We start from the raw sequence: 20,051 nt of genomic DNA on the forward strand, positions 1-20,051 counted from the left end.
TATGCTTAAATCCCCGGGATCAAAATGTCACTAGGGTAGTAGGGTATCTAGTTGTCAGGGTATCTAGCTACGGTTGAAGTATTGGAAATTGTACCGTATCCGTAATCTGGTAGAACGTTAGCAACGTGTATCCCTCTTAGTTACGGAATTATAAAAACGGAAACAACCAAACAACGCAATGGACATTACAAAACACTCCTGACTGGTGAACGGCCACCTAGATCCCCGTCCAAATAGATCCCCATGATCTAAATGACACTAATAGCGTTTTCGATTTGACAATAAAAGTGTGCACTGTAATTGAACTGACACTACACTAGTGCACGGTGCACTATGCACTCATTCATTCAAATCAAATACGAAAAGATATGATTACATGTTTAATCATGGATGGATAAATCATCATGGATGAAATACATGTCATAACCATTTTTAACCATGATAAATAATATTTTACCGCCAATTTGTTCGAAACAAAGTTGTAGCCTGTAGGTAGGACGTATTATGTCACACACATTCGATTATTTTATTTCTCATTAATAAATTAATTATAATAATTGTACGTGATAATAATTGTCGTTTCCGTTTGTCTTTACTTAATAAATTTTCCATAGTGGCATAGTCGTACCTCGTACCTAGAAGTTTAAAAATGTAAAATGTCTGATTCCGATAATGAAACATTTTACGTGAGTACCTACTTTAAAAATTGGTTTTTAATTTAATTATCAATACTATTTTTATTCATACTGCAGATTTGTAATAAATGTTTTGATGTGTATTCCAACACTTCAATTCATACATGCAACCAAGAGGAATATATAAATATTCAAAGGTAATATCGAATTATAATCTTAATAATATTAATTACTTACAATATGTTTCTTCCAATATGTGCTTGCTTCTATACATAATACTTAATAGGTCAGAAGAAATCATAGAAAGTGATAAACTGTTTATGAATAAAACAGAAAATGAAAAGTTGCTTACACAAAATTCAGTTTCATTGTCAGGTTAACTAAATATGTATAATTTATATATGTTTCTTCTGTGGCTATTCATTCAATTTTGCATGCTTCTTTTAATAATTAATTAATGTAGTTCTAAAAAGCAGTGTCCTAAATTGATTGTTTAAATATTACATTGTAATAGTGTTTACTATACTATAAGTTATCATCTTGTAGATTGTAGTCGATAAATAATATTAACAAACGGTAGATTTGATATTTATATTTATACTTTTAAAAGTACAAATGCTAATAAAATTTGTTTACAAATTTAACTCAAAATGTGTCTGAATTACTGTATTAATATCTTCCAATATACAAATAAAAATTGTATTTTAATAGAGACACAAATACACTACAGTTTTGTACCTATGTTTTTATTTAAATACAAAAATCATTTATTTTTTTAATATTTATACTTTCATAATTTTATGTTTTAATACTTAAGTAGCAGCTGTTTCACAGAATCATATGTGTGATTTTAATACACTAATATTGTGTTAACAGTTGACAATAAAAGTCCCACAAATACTACCTTTTGGACAGATGGAAATACATCATTTATGTTAAACTGTTTCCATAAGTATATGGAACAAATAGGCCCTATGAAAAAATTCCGAAACAAAAAGGCAATGTGGATAAGAATCAAACAAGATATGGTAGAACAAATAGGTTGTGTATTTACAGAAGCTCAAATTGAAAATAGATATAAAACTGTTTTAAAAAGAAACAAAGCATATATGAAAAACAACAATACTTCTGGATCATCTCCCAAGTTCAGTAGCGTTGATGAAGAATTTAGTAAGATAACAGCATTGGATGATTCTATTGAACCATCTGTTTGTGTAGGTTAGTATTATTTTAGCAACAAATTACAATTTTGAGTGAATATGGTTTCTATATATCAGCATGACAGCATGTGCTATTAACACATGATGATGTTACTGCTATTAAGTAATTTATTTTACTATTAATAATCTATTATATCTTTAATTACACAGAAACGGAATTACAAAACCCAAAATTATATTTGTATTATAGTTTCCACTTTAATGATAAAACCATAAGCTATATAAGAATAATAATATTTAAGTAAACTTTTAAAAGTAAAAAGTCAAACCTCCATCATTATTATATAATATAAAAATATATATTTAGGTATAGACGTAGGTATGGTATTGTACATATTTTTGTATGCAATATTTAGGTACATGATCACTGAATCCAACAGCCCATCCCCGACACTGATGACTGTGTATTTTTCATTTTGTGTAATTATTCTAACTAAATTGAGCTATTGCACAATTCTAAATTAATTTATTATTCAATACATTCATTTCTCACACTAAAACAAATTTTGCTGTGTAACCTTGTTTAATAAACACATTATATTTTACATTATTAGGAACATCTAGTTCTGGACTGAAAAGAATTTTAAAAGATGATAAGATAACTAAAGATGTTGAGCCACAAGCTACAAAGAAGGCCAAGACTTCTCTGAATGATCTGCTGATTACCATGCATAAAGAAAAAAAAGAAGGCAGACAAAAGAGAGAACTGGAACGTCAAAAACGTCATGAAGAAAAAATGGATATTCTTAAAAAAATTTTGGATAACAAATAGATTTCTGTCATAAAAAATGTATTAATATATTTCTAAAAATTAAAATTATCAAAGTCTACAAAGAACATAATATTTTTCGTTTTTGAAATCCTTTTTCTCGAGATTGGAGAGTTCCTGGGTGAATGTTAAGAGTTACATTTTCTGGTAATTCTTCTACTTCTACAGGTGGTTGCTCAGGAACGAGATCATCATCATCTGTACACAAATTATGTAGCACACAACAAGCTAGTATAAAATTTGAATCTTTTTCAGCTAATGAAAAATCTAATTTTAACAATTGGCGGAAACGTCCTTTTAATAAGCCAAAAGTATTCTCAATTATAACTCTTGTCTTGGCATGATTTTTATTGAATAATTTCTCATTGTTTGTAAGATTTCCATAATCCTTGAAAGGAGTTATAATATTTTCTTCTAACGGATAAGCTGCATCACCTAAAATGTGGTACTTTGATCCACATACTTGTTGTAAATATGCGTCTTTATATACAAAAGAGTGTTGAAGTATGCGGGCATCATGCATTTTACCGGGCGTTCCAGTAAAAACATCAACAAATTTTTTCTTTGCATTGCAAATACCTTGCAAAGTTAAAGAGCAGTCATGATGTCGGTTAACATATGTGGATCGAATTTTGTGCTTTGGTTTTCTAATGCTTATATACGAACCATCTATAGCACCAAGTACATCAGGTATACCTGCAATCTAACATTTAAAAGAAAAAGTTTCAAATTAATTTCTAAGCAATCTTATTTTTTTTTTTAAAGTTTTTATTATATAGTGAGTTTTATTTAAGTATTACTTGCTGAAACTCGTAGGCACATTGTATTTTGCCATAATCTGAAGTAGGCATTTTAATTATACTAGGCAAAATATTCAGTAGGAATTCAACTACCCTATTGAACACTACAAAAAAAGAAGATTCACTGCAATTGAATACTTGTGCCACTATTCTTATTACTGTTTTGTTGCCTGCAAACCTAAAATAAGTACTTATAGTATACAATAGATTATAATATCATCAGGAACCCAGGTTAACTATATTATTTAAATACTTGTCTCTTTTTAATACATATACTTATCTAACTTCCTTATTAGTTATTGTTGTAACTCATAGGCGCAATTTAGTTTTATTTAAGCCCCCCTAAGTTTTTGAATATATTCATGATTAAATCCACCTATTAAAAAAAATTATACGGGTCTATATTGATTTTATAAATTTATTTATTTATTTTCAAAAGTCTGTAACAATTTTGTTGGTAAAAAAATCTTATTGACTATAATATATAAAGTCCACGTCTACAATTTACCAGCATTAAGTTTTTGTAATTGAACTTGTCTATTTGACATTATAACTTGTTTGATGTATTTATATTTTTGAGGATATTTTATTACAGTTTTAAATTTATAAAAATTGCGAGTATATCCTGTGTGCACGTTCAACATTTAAGGTCATAGTATTATTATTGTTGACTTATAATGGTAATGCTAACTTACCATAGAAACATCAGTATATGTGCTTCAGCTGATATTGTGGGCTTTCCAGCTGTATATTTTGGATAGTAATCACTGCTCATAAAATCTGTGACAATTCTATTCACAGTAGTTCGGGATAGTCTGAAATTTCTTAAAAACTGTAAAAATAGGTAATTTATTAATGTTTAGTCATATATGTAATGGAAAATATATATACAAGTGTGTACAACAAATGTGAATAGGTAATTAATAAAAAATTATATTAAGAATCTCTATTTAATACTTATTAAATTATGAATTGTTAAACATACCTCGTCATCGGTAAAACTATGTACAACATTTACCACAAAGTCCTTAACTTTGGGCTTTACATGATGTATTCCATTACAAATCACTGAATATAGTTCTTCGTCATCAGATGAGTCCGAAGATGAAGAGGATGATAGAATACCCGATTCCATCAATGTTATTATTTGTATACTATCCATAATATTATGTATTTATAATTTATGAAATTTTCTAATTAATAGAATTTAATTAATTAATAACTTAAATTAATTTTAATTAATAAACTTTTCGTAAATAATAATAATTAAAACAAAAATAATCAAATAATAATAACAATTTTAAAACAAATTACCGGGGGAAAAAAATATAATATTTTGACCCCTCAATAGAGAAGTTAAGTTCATAGTAATAAAAACACTCACAAAATCGGCGGTGCAGAAAGTGCGCACTGAGTGCACACGAGTGTTGCACTGCAATCAAATCGAATACAAAACACTCCACCAGTTCACAGAATTTTGGTCAAATCGAATACGTTTTTGCACTCAGTGCGCACTGAGTGCAAAAAGTGCGTCAAATCGAAAACGCTATAAGGGATCTAATTGACAGGGGATCTAAATAACCATAGGGAACTAATTGACAATATACTAGCCGGGGATCTAAATTACCATAGACATATAAAGAGAATATGGACTGCGCTTAGAGAGAGAGATGTCAAGACATCATTGTTAAAGAGAGAAAAATATATACTACAGGTTGGCATGGAGTAAACGACATATGTAACTTTATTATTCCATATAAAAATTATAGTGATTAGTGATTACAATTTACAATCAAAATAAATGACAAATATAAACTGTAAACATTAAATAAAAATATAAAATAATTTAATAAAACAAATTTAAAAAAAAAATATAATCGTTCCAATATTGTATATTTGTATGTGCTGTGTAATTAAAATTAGTGTTTAAACTATTTACTTACTAATGGAAGTGTTTAAATTGTCAATAGATGGATTTGTACCTATTAAATAAAAAATATAAAGTTATTTATTAAACTATAAAATTTAAAATTAAATTAAATTAAATAAGTAACTGACATGCATAGGATGTTGACATGTTCTTTTCTAGCATATTTTCATTGCCAAATAATTGTATAGGTTCAATTATAGTAGTATTATTCAGTTGTGAAATTGTACCTAAATAAATGTATACATATTATTGATGTGGATTTTTACAAATTAGTAGGTATGTTAATATTTTCTAAGGTTCTCTAAAACAGCTTACTAGTAGAAATATTTTAACCATATTTGTTAGTTGAGGTAATATCAACATATGCTAATTGTCTTTTAATAGGAGCTGTAATACAATATTTTTAATTAAATTGTTTTTTTTCTTTTTTTTTCTTTTTTCAACTTATACTAAACAAACTTGACAGATTTTTACCATTTACAATAAATATACATGGAATTGCAGATTTTTTTAAGATTTTTTTCCCATAAACACCGCCAATATAATAATCATCATATGTAAAATGATTTTCACATATCAATGAATTTTTTGTAGCTTCAAAACCAGGTATATGTTTTTTTATCATTTCTGTCCAATCATGAACTCTACCTTTAGGTATACTGTAAAATGTAAATAAGATTACATTTGTATACCTAGTAATTTATTAGTTGAAAATGTTTTTATATTCACTTTCTTCAACAAAAATAAATTACCTGTGCATCATTAGGCCATTTTTTTCACTAATGTCACAACCTTTAATTGAGCAGTACCTCATTGTGTTTAAAACAAGTATTTAAAATATATAATTTTAAGATTTAATTCAAAAACCACATGAGATTAAATTTGATTTATATAATATTATCTTCCCAAATCCCAAGGTTTATCAAATAATAAATATTTAAACCATAGCACGATTTAATGTGAAAATATTTCAGATTATTTATTTAGATTTATTTAGATTTTATAGAATAAAGCTTGGAAGAATTGATACAGTAAAACCCCGCTAAAACGGAACCTCGCCAAGACGAAAATGGACACGTTTTTTGTAATGAAAGTTGATGAAAACCCTCGCTAAGACGAAAATATAACACGATTTTCATGTAATAAATTTATTTTCGTACTGTCGATACCCATAGATAATCGATATACGAGCGCGTACGATGACATTAAAAACTAATAAAATTGATATGTATACACTATACAATATTATTATCTGAGTTGCTTGGTTCAGTATCAAATCGTATATCGTTACGTTCGTGTCGTTTGCGTCGTTGCGTTTTCAGTCTATCGTTTAAAATGTCGAAAAAAACAACTCTTACGCTATCGGATAAAATAAAATTAATCGAGTTAAAGCAACATAAGAATCTTTCAGTGAAGGAACTTATGGTGAAATTTAAGTGTGGAAAAACGCAAAGTTTATGATGCAATAAAAAATAAAGACAAACTAATGGAGCAGTGGGTGAGTTGTAAAAATTCTGGTAAAAGTAAAAGAGTGGTGTCGGTGGTGGGATCAGGGCCGGCGATAGGGTTTGCGAGGCCCTAGGCAAAATATTCCTGAGGGGCCTGAAAAATTGTATCTATGTATTTAAGAAAGCTTCCTTTCATTTTTTTTAAATTCTCCTCTGCAGCCTGTTTTTTAAATATTTTTTTATGCCCTGATGAATGTGAACGATACTTGTCTCTATCACGGCCACTCATTTTAACAATTTCTATATTTAAATAATAAATAATAATTTGTTAATATAATAAGTTGACTCAATTCTCCTCTAGGTCAGGTCTGTTTAATTTCGAGCGCTCGCTTTTTTTAAATCAAATACTTAAAAAATAAATTAATATAATATTAAGGCGGCTCTAAGTAGGCAATTTCTAATCTTGTCATTGCTGACCGTAATTTTTGTGTTAGTGATAAATGATAAATGATAAATATTAATAGTCATTAGTGTGAAAAACTCCTTTCGCTCTATCATTCTATTACAATAGTCAATAGAATTCATATCGTTCGGATGCGGGCAGACGGGACGGCTATATCACACGTTAGCGCATGGCGCATGTACAATTCATCGAAAACACGCTCAAAAATATTATTGTAGGTTCATACGCTACAATGAATAATGGTAATTAGAAAAAATAATATACTTCTATAGTAGAACAATATTTTATTTTGAATTTATCATGGAAATAATAGTTCAAAAGACGAGAGCGATCGAAAGTTTATTTGATAGGGTATAAGTAGGTACATCAATAAATAAAAAAGCGGGTAAGTCGTGGATGTCGCTCTGCTGTACAGTAGGTTACTGTAATGGATGGGATTAAATTTGAATGCAATGATAGGTATCATTGTATACAAAAAACGATTCTGAACAGAGATGATTTGTCAGTCTAGGATATATTATATTTAAATATTGTCATATATTCTATTTTAAACAAATATTTTATTTTTCAATTAGGACGCATTTTGCATAAGGAATGGTTAATCAATTTTTCCAAAAACATTGCATGTAGTTATCATAATTCATAATACCTTATATTATCATAGATATACATATACCAGCTATTTGAAGGAAAACTTAGTGTTGTATTTTTAATCCTTAGTTATTAACACAAAAAATTTTATGATTTTTCAACTTCAAAATTACTTGCAAATTATCGCATTTTCAACAGATTTCGTAAAAATTTGAACTATAAACGCTTATAAAAAAAATTTGTGCCTATGTATTCTTATAATTTTTTAATCACTATAAGACTAATTTATGACAATCTCTGTATTAAATTTTCAAGTATTTTGATGGGGCCAAAAAAATTTTATCGACACTTCAAAAAAAAAATTTCTGAAAAATTGAAAATTTCAGTTGTCTATAAATATCTCAAAAAGTCAAAATATTTTGAAAATTAAATCATGTAAAGAAAATACCAATCTAAATAACTGTTAAAATTTTGATGTGTCTACGGCTTATACTTTTTGAATAATAACAAATATTTAAATTCGTTTGAGGATAAATCGTTATCGTTATGCTATTTCGAAAAAAATTTAAATTCAAACGCACTTAAAATTTTTCCTATAATGAAGCTTCGAGTTTTATCTATAGTTATTTGAAGGAAAACTTATGGAAAACTTAGTGTTGTATTTTTAATTCTTAGTTATAAACACAAAAATTTTTATGATTTTTCAACTTCAAAATTACTTGCAAATATTCGCGTTTTCGACAGATTTCGTAAAAATTTGAACTATAAATAAATTATATATATATATATAACATAAATAATAATAACAATAAATTAATTAAAAATAAAATTTTCCCTCACAGTGTCTAATAGTGAGCTTTTGGATTTGATTTCGAGAGCCAAGGAGTGTGTGGACACCTTACAAAATAAAAAGCAAAAGTCAATAACCGATTTTTGGTTCTCTTGATTTGACTTCTCTTAGCCAGGAACTCCATCATTAATTGTACACTCGGTAATTCGTCACTCGACACTTTCACTTCCCATTGACGTATAGAATTTGTGTCGAGTTTTGTGTATAAGACATGTAATAGCAATTCACCCCAACTGTACGGATCGTGATTTAAAGCTTTTAAGGCTTGGATATGTGCATTTAGTGAATCAGTTAATTGTTTTAACTTAATGGCCGATTCTTTATTAATTGGCTCCAAATCGAAAATGCGTTTCGTATGTGTTTGGATCAACAGCCGAGTATTGTTGTATCTTTTAGTAACTATTTTCCATGCAATTTCATAATTCGATGAAGACGGTTCTAAATTTTTAATTAATGAACTAGCTTCGCTTTCTAGTGCATTTCTTAAATAACAAAATTTTTCGATATCTGTTATTAGTGATGTTAAAATACGGTATTTTATTTTTTTTTTGGTATTATACCGTGTTATGTATTATAAATATAAATAATAACATAAACGTATTATATAGACATTTATTGTTAACAGTATAAATCGTAATGACGTACAATATATTTGTTTGCGCCGCCAGCACTTGCTTGAGCAGTTTGCTGAACGACTCGCGGAGTGTGTGGGGATAAATGACAATATTAAAAGAAATGTGGTATAAAGAGTATAGAATGATCAATCGATTTGTAAACACAAAACAGTAATACGGTACAACGCCGAAGACGTCTCTTTCGGACGATTGTAATAATAATAATAATAATAATACCAACAAAATGATATAGCATAAACTATAAAGGGCACAACAAGTGCGCAATATGCAAATTAATACAAATACAAAAATAAACAATAATAGGTAATATCAACGATACCGCTGGTCACAACTGAAGGCGGAATCCCACGAAGATGATAGATGTCGTTAATACGAATGGTCTGCGTGATCCCGCGAAGTTGCCAAATTATATTGTAGACAGCTCGGCGATGGTGAGTCCGTTGACCTCTTGAGTTACATGTCTCATAAAGTCATACACCAGTCACACGAGCACTTCGCGGCTTAGTAGGAGTATATATGCACACGAAAATGCGAGCACGTGTAGTTACGTGCGATAGGTGATGTTGGGGAATCAAACCCGCACACAAAATAATAAAAAATAAAAACCGCCGATGCAACTATAATAGCCAATAGGTAATATAATACGAATTATGAGGCCATCGACATACGGCACACGCTGCGATCGACAAAACGCACACAGTATAACATAGAATTGTCAGTCGACACACGACGACAACGTGGTACATAAAAAAAAAAAGGCGCACGACACCGGGTCACGGCAACTGTACCGGACGACGGTGGTAAATATACAAAGAGGCCGAGCCGCTGGAGAACCGGTGGTCAGCGATGCCGGTCGCCAAAAGCTCTGCGCAAGCGCACTTCGACGTCGGTCAGCCAACGGGGTGACACGACAAGTGTCCAAACGGTCACACTATTGGCCACGAGCGCGGCTCAAGTTCAAACAATATTTCTACTCGCTAATAAGCGATGGACAGTCCCCACCGATCGTAATATGATACTTATGATTATTGTTAGTATAAACAGTATAGGTGTAATATCATATAATATAAATGCTGAATATGCAACATATTTTTCCTTAAAAAAAAAATATATATATATATATATATACTTATATATAAGTAGTATTTTGTGTATTGCTTAATCGCTATGTTAGTAAGTTTAATTACATTAATTATAATCACTTGGAGAATATCGCTGAGGTGGTTTTCTAGATTTAATTGGTCTGGGTGTTTTATTTATTATTATAGTATCAGGATTTTGTTTTGCACCTACGGTTTCGATATTTTCAGTATTTTCATTTATTTGTCTAGTGGGTGTAAGTGAAATTGAATTATTCGCTGGTGTTATCGATTTATCAATGAGTAATTGATCATTGTGTCTCTTCCAAATAGTTCCGTCATCGAGCTCTACATCGTGTGTATTACAACTAATGGATTTGATAATTTTACCCTTTTGCCATTTATTATTATTATTCCTATAATCTCTCGCTAAAACATTATCACCTGTATTATATGATACTATCGTATTACCACCATTGTTTATTTGTGATATTTGTCGTTCAATAACCACTTCACTTGTATTCGGCATTAACGCGTCAAATTGTAAACGTGTTGATCGACCTAACATTAGTTTAGCTGGCGTTTCTTGTGTTGTTGAATGAGGTGTATTACGATACATCAAAAGAAATTTATATAATTGGGATTGTGCAGTCGAGCATTTTTAAAAAAAAAATTTTATTGTTTTGACTGCTGATTCCGCACAGCCGTTTGATTCTGGGTGAAATGGAGCGCCTGTCATATACCTTATACCTAGATTTTTGCAATATGCTTGAAGTTCAAAACCAGTGAAACATTTTGCACCATCTGATGTAATTGTTTTTGGAATTCCAAATCGTGCTATCGTTTCTGAAAATTTTTGAACAATTTCTGCTGTCATAGAATTTATTTGAAATACTTCTAACCATTTTGTGGTTGCGTCAACAATGACAAAAAAATATTTATTTTGAAATGGTTCAAGAAAATCGCAATGCACTCTAGTTCACGGTTTTTCTGGCCATTTCCAAGGTGATGTTACAGATTTTGGCGGATTTTGCCTGACATTAATACAATTGTCGCAACTTTGTGTGATATTTTCGATTTCTTTGTCCATTCCTGGCCACCAAAAGTATGATCTCGCTAAACTTTTTATACTGGAAGAACCCATATGACATGATTGAAGTTCCTTGAGTATATTATTTCGAAATTTAGCTGGTATAATAACACGGTAACCCCAAGTTCTAAATTTTTAGAAAAATCACTATTCCATTCTCCTGTTTTGACTGCGTTTAATACTTTGGCGATTATTTTAGACCAGTCTAATGTGAAAGGTGATTGTTCGTGAATAAAATTAAGACTAATACATTCTTCATTATGATTTTCAATTTTTAATTTTGAACCTTTTATTCGTGATAAAAAATCGGCTGTATTATCTCGGATTTCACATATTTTATGTCGAAATCGAATGATGATAAAACATAGGCCCATCGTTGTAACCTATTAGCCGCGTAAATTGGGATACCTTTCTTATCACCGAAAATATATATTAACGGTTTATGGTCGGTTTCTAATAGAAAATGCCTACCATATAAATAGTCATCAAATTTCGTAACCCCGTAAATAATTGCTAAAGCTTCTTTTTCAATTTGTGGAAATTTACATTCTGACTCAGATAGAACTCTTGATGCATATGCTATAGGTTTTTCAGTACGATCTAGGTACACATGGGAAAGAACTGCGCCTAGTGCATAAGATGATGAGTCTACAACGAGTTTAATCGGAATATTATGATCATAATATGCCAATACGGGTTTCGAAATTAAAATTTGTTTGACTTTATTGAATGCTTGGTCACATTTTGGTGTCCAATTCCATTCACTGCCGTTACGTAAAAGAGTGTACAATGGTTTTAAAATATTTGCAGCGTTTGGAATAAATTTTATATAATACGTAACTAAACCTAAAAATGATTTTAGCAATGTTTTATTTTCTGGGACAATGGCATCGTTTATAACATCTGTGTGTTTTGTTAATGTAATAGTGTGAGTAAACCATTTTCATCTAACCTATGACCCAAATATTCAATCGACTTTTGCATAAATTTGCATTTATTCAACTTTACTCTTAAACCTGCATTTGACAATACATTTAGTTATTTGTCTAAACGAGCATTGTGCTCTGTGATAGTGGAACCTGCAACAATAATGTCGTCTTGGAATATACCTCTGCCCTCAAGACCTGCTGTGGAAGTTTCCATAACTTTTTGAAACTCCCCTGCTGACGACTTTATTCCAAAACGGTTACGTGTATAGCTAAATAAACCTTTATGTGTGTTAATAGTGGTATATTTGCGATCAGATTCTTTAATAACCATTTGTTGGTATGCGTCTTTTAAATCTATTTTCGAAAAATATTTTGAACCACTAATATTTGCATATAAATGTTCTATTTTTGGAAGAGGGTATTCAGTCCTTTCTAATACCGGATTTATTGTTATTTTAAAATCACCGCATACTCTAACCGTGCCGTCTGGTTTTAAAATTGGTACTATTGGAGTTGCCCATTCGCTGTGGTCGACGGGAACTAAAATGTTGCTTTTGATTAAACGCTCAATTTCGGTTTCAACTTTTCCCTTTAATGCTAAAGGAATAGACCTATGTTTGTAAAATTTAGGTACTGCCCCCGATTTGATATTTAATGAAATTTCGTATTTGTTAAAAGTGCCTATTTCATCTTTAAAAACATTGTTATTTTTTTTTATAATACTATCGTATCTACTATAATATTTTTTACAATACTAAACAAGGTAAAACATTTTATACGAAAAATGGGTAATTTACATAGACATATAAAGAGATGGACTGCGCTTTCCTCACCCCCCGTCCATTAAAGGCAAATCAACTATTCAGAGAGAGAGACAGACTAATAAACAAAGGGTGTCATGGATTATAAAATATTATTATACAGTAAAACCTCGATAAGACGGAATCGCATGGGACCATGATATTTTTCCGTCTTGACGGTTCAAAAAATTTTTTAATTGAATAAAATTAAAGATTACATATATATTTATTTTAAACCAGTTGATACATAATACATACAATTTATATTTTTAATTTAATTTAATATTTATACTTATTCATCTATATTTATTTATTATATACATATGTATACATATGCGATCATACCTAGTTATTTAGCCATGCAACCACTATACTGTGATATTATAGATGTGTAAATTACTGTAGTTATTAGGGCCCCCGCGATCCAGTGTGCGACCTACATATAGGCAGGCTGAGGCAACTCTATAGGCCGGTTACGAACATTGAAATTAGTTCATTCACCAGCCGTCAGGATCACACTCAACCAGCGCCAATAGCTACCTGCACCCGCAAGTACGGACACAGTACTGATTATAATATGTTAGATTAAAAACTTATCAAATGCCATGACAAAATAGATTTTTTCATGTCAAATGCTATATTATACGAATTACGATTATGATATATTATAATAGTATTTGTACGTTATTGTCTGTACTTGTTTAATTACTGTAATTCATTTTGTTTTTCAATGTGACATGTGTGATCTGTGAATCATAGACAACTAGACAAGTATTATACTGCTGTGAAGTCTGAATACTCTGAATTAAGAATTGATTTAAGGAAATGGGCCGTGCAGCATACAAATGTTCGGTGATTGGTTGTACGTCAAAAAGTAATTCATTATTATTAACATGTACCATTTACTATTTAGTATCTAGTTTGTATTAGGGAGCTGGAATTTTATTATAAATACCTATTTTTACTATAAAATGATAAATGAATAAGGGTGAATGAGAAATTCGTTTCAAGAGATTTACGTCATGTCCTAACTCCTAGCTAGTGTGTTTTACTTTTTAGTGCGTGCACGGACTGCAAACGTAGAACACAAAATAGTTTGTACTGATGCGTGCAATGAGCAAGCCGACTCCGAGCGGTGTAATAATTTATATTAGTATTAATTTTGCTAAAATGTATATAATGTAATGTATATTATTTTATGAGTTGCCTCGCTACAACAGTACATATTTACAATTTATTTAGATTTTACATAGGTATTTCAAATGTATTTAAGCTTTTTTAACACATATCTTTCCCTCCGTTTGGTGTTATTGTTAAATACATTTTTAATGAAAAATGCTATAATATTATTTAAAATTGTTCATGTATACTTTTTAGGCGCAGTTAGCTCTCATCAATTCCCAAATCCTAGAACATTTTTGGAAATGTTCCAAAAATGGTTGACAGTATTAGGATCAGAACGGTTTGAAAATATACATCCTCGTATTATTTATGAGAAGTTTCGCTTATGTTCATTGCATTTTAGCGTTGATGACTTAGGCCCTGACACAAGGACATTAAAGCATAATGTCTTGCCACACTTATTGATGTTTAAACCGCTTCCAAGTTTGTTATAAATATGTTCTATACTGATTTTACGCTATTATTTACTGAATATCATTTGTTAATAGCTGATGTGAATGTTGTTTCACCAAGTGTAAATGTTGAACAGTGTGCCCCAACACAAGACATAGATCAACTTGAGTCAACATGTATGTTAATAATATAATTATGCATTTATACTATAAAGCAATTGAGTACAAAATAAATAGTCATTGTTTCAATTTTTTAGCCACTTGTAACATTTCACCAAACATTGAGAAGTCTCCTTCTGTATTCAATGATGATTTGAATATATCCGGCATAGATGTATTGAGTGATTCAGAAACACAAAATTTGGGTAAGTGTTATAATAATAGGCTATAATGTAGAATAGTTTGAACAGTTTGTACTTAAATGTTGTTGTTTTTTGATAGATCATAATATATCAAGTCCATATCGTGTCATCAGTAAATCTCATTCTTATGAGTTAATTTGTAAGTGCTCGTTTTTTCTTAAAGCTTTTATCTATGAATTATTTGATTATAAATTATGATTGAATTTTCGATTGTAATTATATGTAGTTGATACGCTTGAAAGTAGACTTTCCATTGATGCCAATATTGCACGCAGTAACAGAAAAGCACGAAGCTCCGGTTAATATTATATTATTGCTTAATTTTAACCCTAAAGCGCTGATCGTATTTTTATAGCTTCACTGCTTACCATTTTGTTCATATCTGATTATTTTATTTTTATTTATATGTTAGGTATATTACATAAAATGGGACTAAATCGAGCAAATAAGCAATAATTTTGACAACAGAAATGAACGAATTAAAATTTATAATTTGTTTGATCCAGCTCATCTGCTAAAAGGAATTCGGAATAATTTACTAACCAAAAATGTTTCATTTGATATTGATGGTGAAAAAATAGCTAGTTGGCGCGATATCATAAACCTTTATGAATTGGACAGTGGTATACCAGATGTGAAAATGCTTCCTAGATTAACAAAAGAACATGTTGTACCTAATGAAATCAGAAAAATGCGTGTAAGAAATGCTGCTCAAGTATTGAGTCAAAGAGTTTCATCCATTTATGGCATTTCTGGCATGTAAGTAAAATGAAAACGTATTTATTTACCTATTACAAAATATTTATTTTATAAAATTATTTTTTAGCAAAAAATCTTATCGGAGAAACAGCTAGTGACACAGCTAAATTTTGTCTTTTGTTTGACAAATTATTTTCCGATTTTCCGAATTATAGATTCCGTAAATGGTATCTTTGATAAAGTGGTTAATGGCAAAATTTATCGAACAGGAGTAAAAAGGAATTCTCCTCATCACCAACTGTGGGAAGATTCTTTAAAAATTTTAAGTACTATGCGGTTTTTAAATCCTTATACTGGGAATCCTTCCACTCCACAGCCACCAACTTTGAAGAATTGGATTAAAACAATCAAAAGTAAACAGTTAAAATATTATTTCAAAGCAGCATTAATAACTAACTATTTTTTTTTAGGTTTCCAAAATATATTTCAATCGTTGAATGAAAAAGGAATAAAGGTTTTGCTACTGAGGCATTTCAATGAAGATTCGTTGGAGAACTTTTTTGGTGCGTTGCGAGCTTTAGGGTATCGCAATAATAATCCCACATGTGAAATGTTTTCATCAGCTTATAAAACCTTGCTGTTGAATAACATGATGACGACACATTCCCCTGGCAGCAACTGTGAGGATGATTTCTCGGAAGCCTGTTTGATTTCATATCAAACGTTGTTTGCCACATTCAATGACCAGCTGGAAACAGATGAACCAGGATTTGATACTCAACGCGTTGCTGATGGTTTACCCAATGAACTAAATTCAAACTTTAATTCCGACCCAACATTGTTAGAATCCCAGACTAAAAATTATATTGCAGGATACATTATAAAAAAACTAAATACCGTATTCTTTAAAAATTGTAATGTATTCCTAAAGCAAATTTGTACTAATATAAATAAGAGCCATCAATTAATTCAAGCTAGATATTATCAGCCTAATGGTAAGCATTTACTAAAATATCCTAATACTAGTTTTTGTTTGTTGATCCAAAATATTATTAATATTATTTCACGTAATTTACCTTCAATATGTCATCATAAAAATTTAAAATTAGATTTAATTAATATTATTGAGAAAACAATAGATTTAAAATACATAACATGTCCTGAACATAAATCATTGATTCCACAAAAGTTCATTGATTTTTTAGTAAAATTAATGGTACATAATTGGTGCACTCAAATAAATAGAATTTTATCAGGAAAATTATATTTAAATAAAAATGAATCTGATCAAATTAAAATAAATGCATTTGCGAGGTACAAACTGTTCTCTAAAAGAAAATTAAATTTTCAAAATAAATTATAAATACAATTTTATGTTCATGTATATTATATTATTTAGTATAAGTATTATATTTATTATTTTGTTAATTTTAATTTTAAAATATGTGATAATATTCCCATTAACTAATTGTATTAACTAGTTTTTCAAAAGTTACATTTATTTGTATTGTATATTTAAAATCTATGTTAAATCTATTTTTATTATTTGGATTGTATAAGAATGTTAAGAAAGTATATTGTAATAAAATGAAATTTAATTTATTTTTGATGTTTTATTAATTTCAATTGAGTACTTAAAAAAATAATAAAATAACAGTGATTAAGGCGCCCGGTGATAACATTGTTGGCAATCTATACACAAGCGGTGGCGCACTGTGGGTGGTGAGGAGGGGTCGAAGTTTCATTCACCAGCTCCCGGGAGCGCTGTGTTCAATGTCCCGATTAATAACATTGCGGTTGCCTATCTATTAGTATACTTGTCTATGCATATAGGTCAGACCTATACTGCATTTTTTTATAGTTATTAATTAATTTATTATTTTATCCTTTAAATTTATTCATATTAATAGTTATTATAGTTATTAATTCATCGTAATTTATGTCATAAAAGCATCTTTCATGTCTGATAAAAATTCGTAAAATATAGTTTGCTTGTTTGGGTGAAGGGATCTCCACCACTCCTCTTTAAATTGTCTAGGTAATAATTGAGATGCGCCGTGTACTCTTATATTTCATATCACTTTTCACTATTTTCCACAAACATTCTATGGTTTGAGTATTGGCATTTGTATCAGGATCAATAAACCATTTTTGATGATTCATAGTACTGTGTATTAATACCATACATGTGTATTATATTAATACTGTGTACATCCATTCTTTAATGACGAATAAGCTCTCCATTCATCATTATAAATAAATATATTTCCCCATGCCATATAGAAAAATACACACATTGGCTGTAGGTCGCACATTAGCCCAGCAAAGATAAGGATAGGTCAATTATTATCAGTTGTAGGTCGCACATTGGACAAGTACCGTTATTAGCATTTTGAATTTTTTTGAGAAGTATTAACATTGCAAAAAATAATTTAAAAAGTCAACACATTTTACAGGTATATTTACTGATTTTTTTTTTACATTGTTTTTAATGTTCTTAGTACCTTTTGAATACCTACTTACCGAATAATTATTCAAACCAGAATTCCAACAGCTTATTATGTCGCATTCATTAAAATAAGAAACACATATTATGCGAAGGATTTTTTTTAATTTCATGCCTAAAGCCTCCTCCCATTTATTTTTTTCCAACATTCTTCGGTACTCCAAAAGTGGTGTTTGCCACAGAATGTGATGAGCGAATGCAACAAGACATTTTTTGGGATAGTAGTAATCAATATAAATAATAAATCACAATTTTGTATATAGTATATTAGAACGAGATATTATGTCAATAATGTGTGAAATGCTGTATTAAATCACAGATGGTATAAAAAACAAATTCCCGAATCCCGATCCTTATTATTATTATAGCTAAATAAATAAATACATAATAATATATTTTTACACAATTACATTGTGGTCTAACCACCATGCTATCTATGATCGCTATCAAAAACATATAAATTAATTCTTGGAATTTATTGAGCAATAGAGAGCGCCACCATGCAGTCAGATTGACTGTAATCATTTTCGTGGCTGATTCTTGCTCACGGTCTTAGAATAATAGGTCTAATTAGCAAGGCGACGCTTGAATGGTGTTTTTATTACGGTAAAAATCCGGATCTAGCGCAGTGCTGCGCTCTAGTAGTTTATTATACGGACGCTGATGTATGGAAGTATATAATAGATGGCGCACTAAGCACTTGAATTATAGATATACCTTTTTTGGATGAAAGACATCAAAATAAATACATACAATTTAAGTAAATATATTATATATTCTTTATTATAATTTATAGGTTATACCATGGTCTTAAAATAATATAATTGAAACGTAAACCATACGAGTAAAACTAAACAAAATGTATTAAGCTCAATAATATAATTTATTAAATTAGGAATTTTAAAAGTTTTCTTAGTTACTATATTTATGATAGTTTTAATTTATATAAATGCCCCAGTTATGTTATTTATGTAAAAAAAGTACCGAAGGTATCACGAGTTTTGTGGTGACTAGTAAAAGACTAGAACTTAAACTTTTTTTTTAGTTTAACTTAAAGTTTAAACATTGTTAATTATTATTATACAATAAAATGATGTACAGTATTTATTGTACCAAAAAGTTGTAATACGGGACCACATAATATTCTGTGGTTGTACAATTGGTTATTATCTACATACAGGCTACACTGATATCCCAACAGGTGTTGCAAATCTATCCCCCATAAGACCCGTGTTATTCTAAAAGAGTGAGCATTCTGGTTATTCTGTGGCACAGATATAGATAATAAACTAGATTGCTAACTGTTGTTATCGGCAATGGGGAAATTTGAAGCCACCGAGCCGGTTGTAGTCTGCCATCTTTAAAAAGGGCAGCTGAACAATTATAACACAAGAGAACCATGTTATATTAATATATTATTTTAAATTACAATATATATTTTATATTATGCATCTTGTTCCTTCAAGTTGTTATTTAAATTTACTAAACATACTATAAATACTAAATAACTCAATGAAGGCATGAAGCATAGGTACCTAACATGGATGTTAACATAATAGGTACAACAAAACATAAAACACAACACAAATATATTTTCGTTATTAATAAATAAACATTTATAACATTGATGTATATAAATAAAAAACGATTCACAAAATACATATTTCACAT

At 29.7% G+C, this 20,051-nt stretch overlaps 4 protein-coding genes across 7 annotated transcripts; 3 read left to right on the forward strand and 1 right to left on the reverse strand.

Annotated features, from left to right (window-relative positions):
* The first annotated feature begins 29 nt into the window (after positions 1-29).
* Positions 30-2,691, forward strand: LOC149057106 (uncharacterized). 2 transcript variants are annotated; one of them, XM_089222038.1, is made up of 4 exons: positions 30-686; positions 753-832; positions 1,512-1,853; positions 2,410-2,691. In XM_089222038.1, the coding sequence occupies exons 3-4, from the start codon at positions 1,568-1,570 to the stop codon at positions 2,625-2,627; spliced, it is 504 nt and encodes a 167-aa protein (XP_089078164.1). In that variant the 5' UTR covers positions 30-686; positions 753-832; positions 1,512-1,567; the 3' UTR covers positions 2,628-2,691. The 2 variants fall into 2 exon arrangements, with proteins under 2 accessions (XP_089078164.1, XP_089078165.1); XM_089222039.1 differs by lacking the exons at positions 30-686; positions 753-832 and adding an exon at positions 941-1,010.
* A 2,991-nt stretch (positions 2,692-5,682) lies between these two features.
* On the reverse strand, positions 5,683-6,168 carry LOC149057107 (uncharacterized). The gene is made up of 3 exons (XM_089223293.1): positions 6,107-6,168; positions 5,814-6,013; positions 5,683-5,741 (listed from the first exon to the last, which is right to left on the reverse strand). Exons 1-3 carry the CDS (start codon positions 6,166-6,168, stop codon positions 5,683-5,685), a joined length of 321 nt encoding a protein of 106 aa, XP_089079419.1.
* On the forward strand, positions 5,835-15,934 carry LOC149057108 (uncharacterized). Of its 3 annotated transcripts, XM_089224368.1 has the most exons (8): positions 10,547-13,791; positions 13,999-14,113; positions 14,617-14,844; positions 14,910-14,990; positions 15,071-15,178; positions 15,255-15,314; positions 15,402-15,473; positions 15,588-15,934. In XM_089224368.1, the coding sequence occupies exons 2-8, from the start codon at positions 14,065-14,067 to the stop codon at positions 15,629-15,631; spliced, it is 642 nt and encodes a 213-aa protein (XP_089080494.1). In that variant the 5' UTR covers positions 10,547-13,791; positions 13,999-14,064; the 3' UTR covers positions 15,632-15,934. The 3 variants fall into 3 exon arrangements, with proteins under 3 accessions (XP_089080497.1, XP_089080494.1, XP_089080496.1); XM_089224371.1 differs by lacking the exons at positions 10,547-13,791; positions 13,999-14,113 and adding an exon at positions 5,835-6,852; XM_089224370.1 differs by lacking the exon at positions 15,402-15,473 and having other exon boundaries at positions 10,547-14,113.
* Positions 15,816-17,237, forward strand: LOC149057109 (uncharacterized). Its single transcript, XM_089223294.1, has 3 exons — positions 15,816-15,930; positions 16,090-16,287; positions 16,345-17,237. Exons 1-3 carry the CDS (start codon positions 15,816-15,818, stop codon positions 17,235-17,237), a joined length of 1,206 nt encoding a protein of 401 aa, XP_089079420.1.
* Positions 17,238-20,051: the final 2,814 nt, after the last annotated feature.

The sequence above is a fragment of the Diuraphis noxia genome, unplaced genomic scaffold (assembly GCF_037042655.1).
Source record: "Diuraphis noxia isolate RWA-SAM2 unplaced genomic scaffold, SU_Dnox_SAM2 contig0003, whole genome shotgun sequence".
In the NCBI taxonomy this organism is placed as follows: Eukaryota; Metazoa; Arthropoda; class Insecta; order Hemiptera; family Aphididae; genus Diuraphis; species Diuraphis noxia.

Bases quoted from the DNA above. Each gene is read 5' to 3' on its own strand.
- LOC149057106 (XM_089222039.1), top strand. From the start codon at position 956: ATGAATAAAACAGAAAATGAAAAGTTGCTTACACAAAATTCAGTTTCA. The intron at 1,011-1,511 runs GTTAACTAAATA...TTGTGTTAACAG, and splicing joins AAATTCAGTTTCATTGTCAG to TTGACAATAAAAGTCCCACA. The intron at 1,854-2,409 runs GTTAGTATTATT...TTACATTATTAG, and splicing joins TGAACCATCTGTTTGTGTAG to GAACATCTAGTTCTGGACTG.
- LOC149057107 (XM_089223293.1), bottom strand. From the start codon at position 6,168: ATGAGGTACTGCTCAATTAAAGGTTGTGACATTAGTGAAAAAAATGGC. The intron at 6,014-6,106 runs GTAATTTATTTT...TACATTTTACAG, and splicing joins AATGGCCTAATGATGCACAG to TATACCTAAAGGTAGAGTTC. The intron at 5,742-5,813 runs GTTTGTTTAGTA...ATTGTATTACAG, and splicing joins AAATGGTAAAAATCTGTCAA to CTCCTATTAAAAGACAATTA.
- LOC149057108 (XM_089224368.1), top strand. From the start codon at position 14,065: ATGGGCCGTGCAGCATACAAATGTTCGGTGATTGGTTGTACGTCAAAA. The intron at 14,991-15,070 runs GTATGTTAATAA...TCAATTTTTTAG, and splicing joins AGATCAACTTGAGTCAACAT to CCACTTGTAACATTTCACCA. The intron at 15,179-15,254 runs GTAAGTGTTATA...GTTTTTTGATAG, and splicing joins TTCAGAAACACAAAATTTGG to ATCATAATATATCAAGTCCA.
- LOC149057109 (XM_089223294.1), top strand. From the start codon at position 15,816: ATGCTTCCTAGATTAACAAAAGAACATGTTGTACCTAATGAAATCAGA. The intron at 15,931-16,089 runs GCATGTAAGTAA...TCCGAATTATAG, and splicing joins ATCCATTTATGGCATTTCTG to ATTCCGTAAATGGTATCTTT. The intron at 16,288-16,344 runs GTAAACAGTTAA...ATTTTTTTTTAG, and splicing joins TTGGATTAAAACAATCAAAA to GTTTCCAAAATATATTTCAA.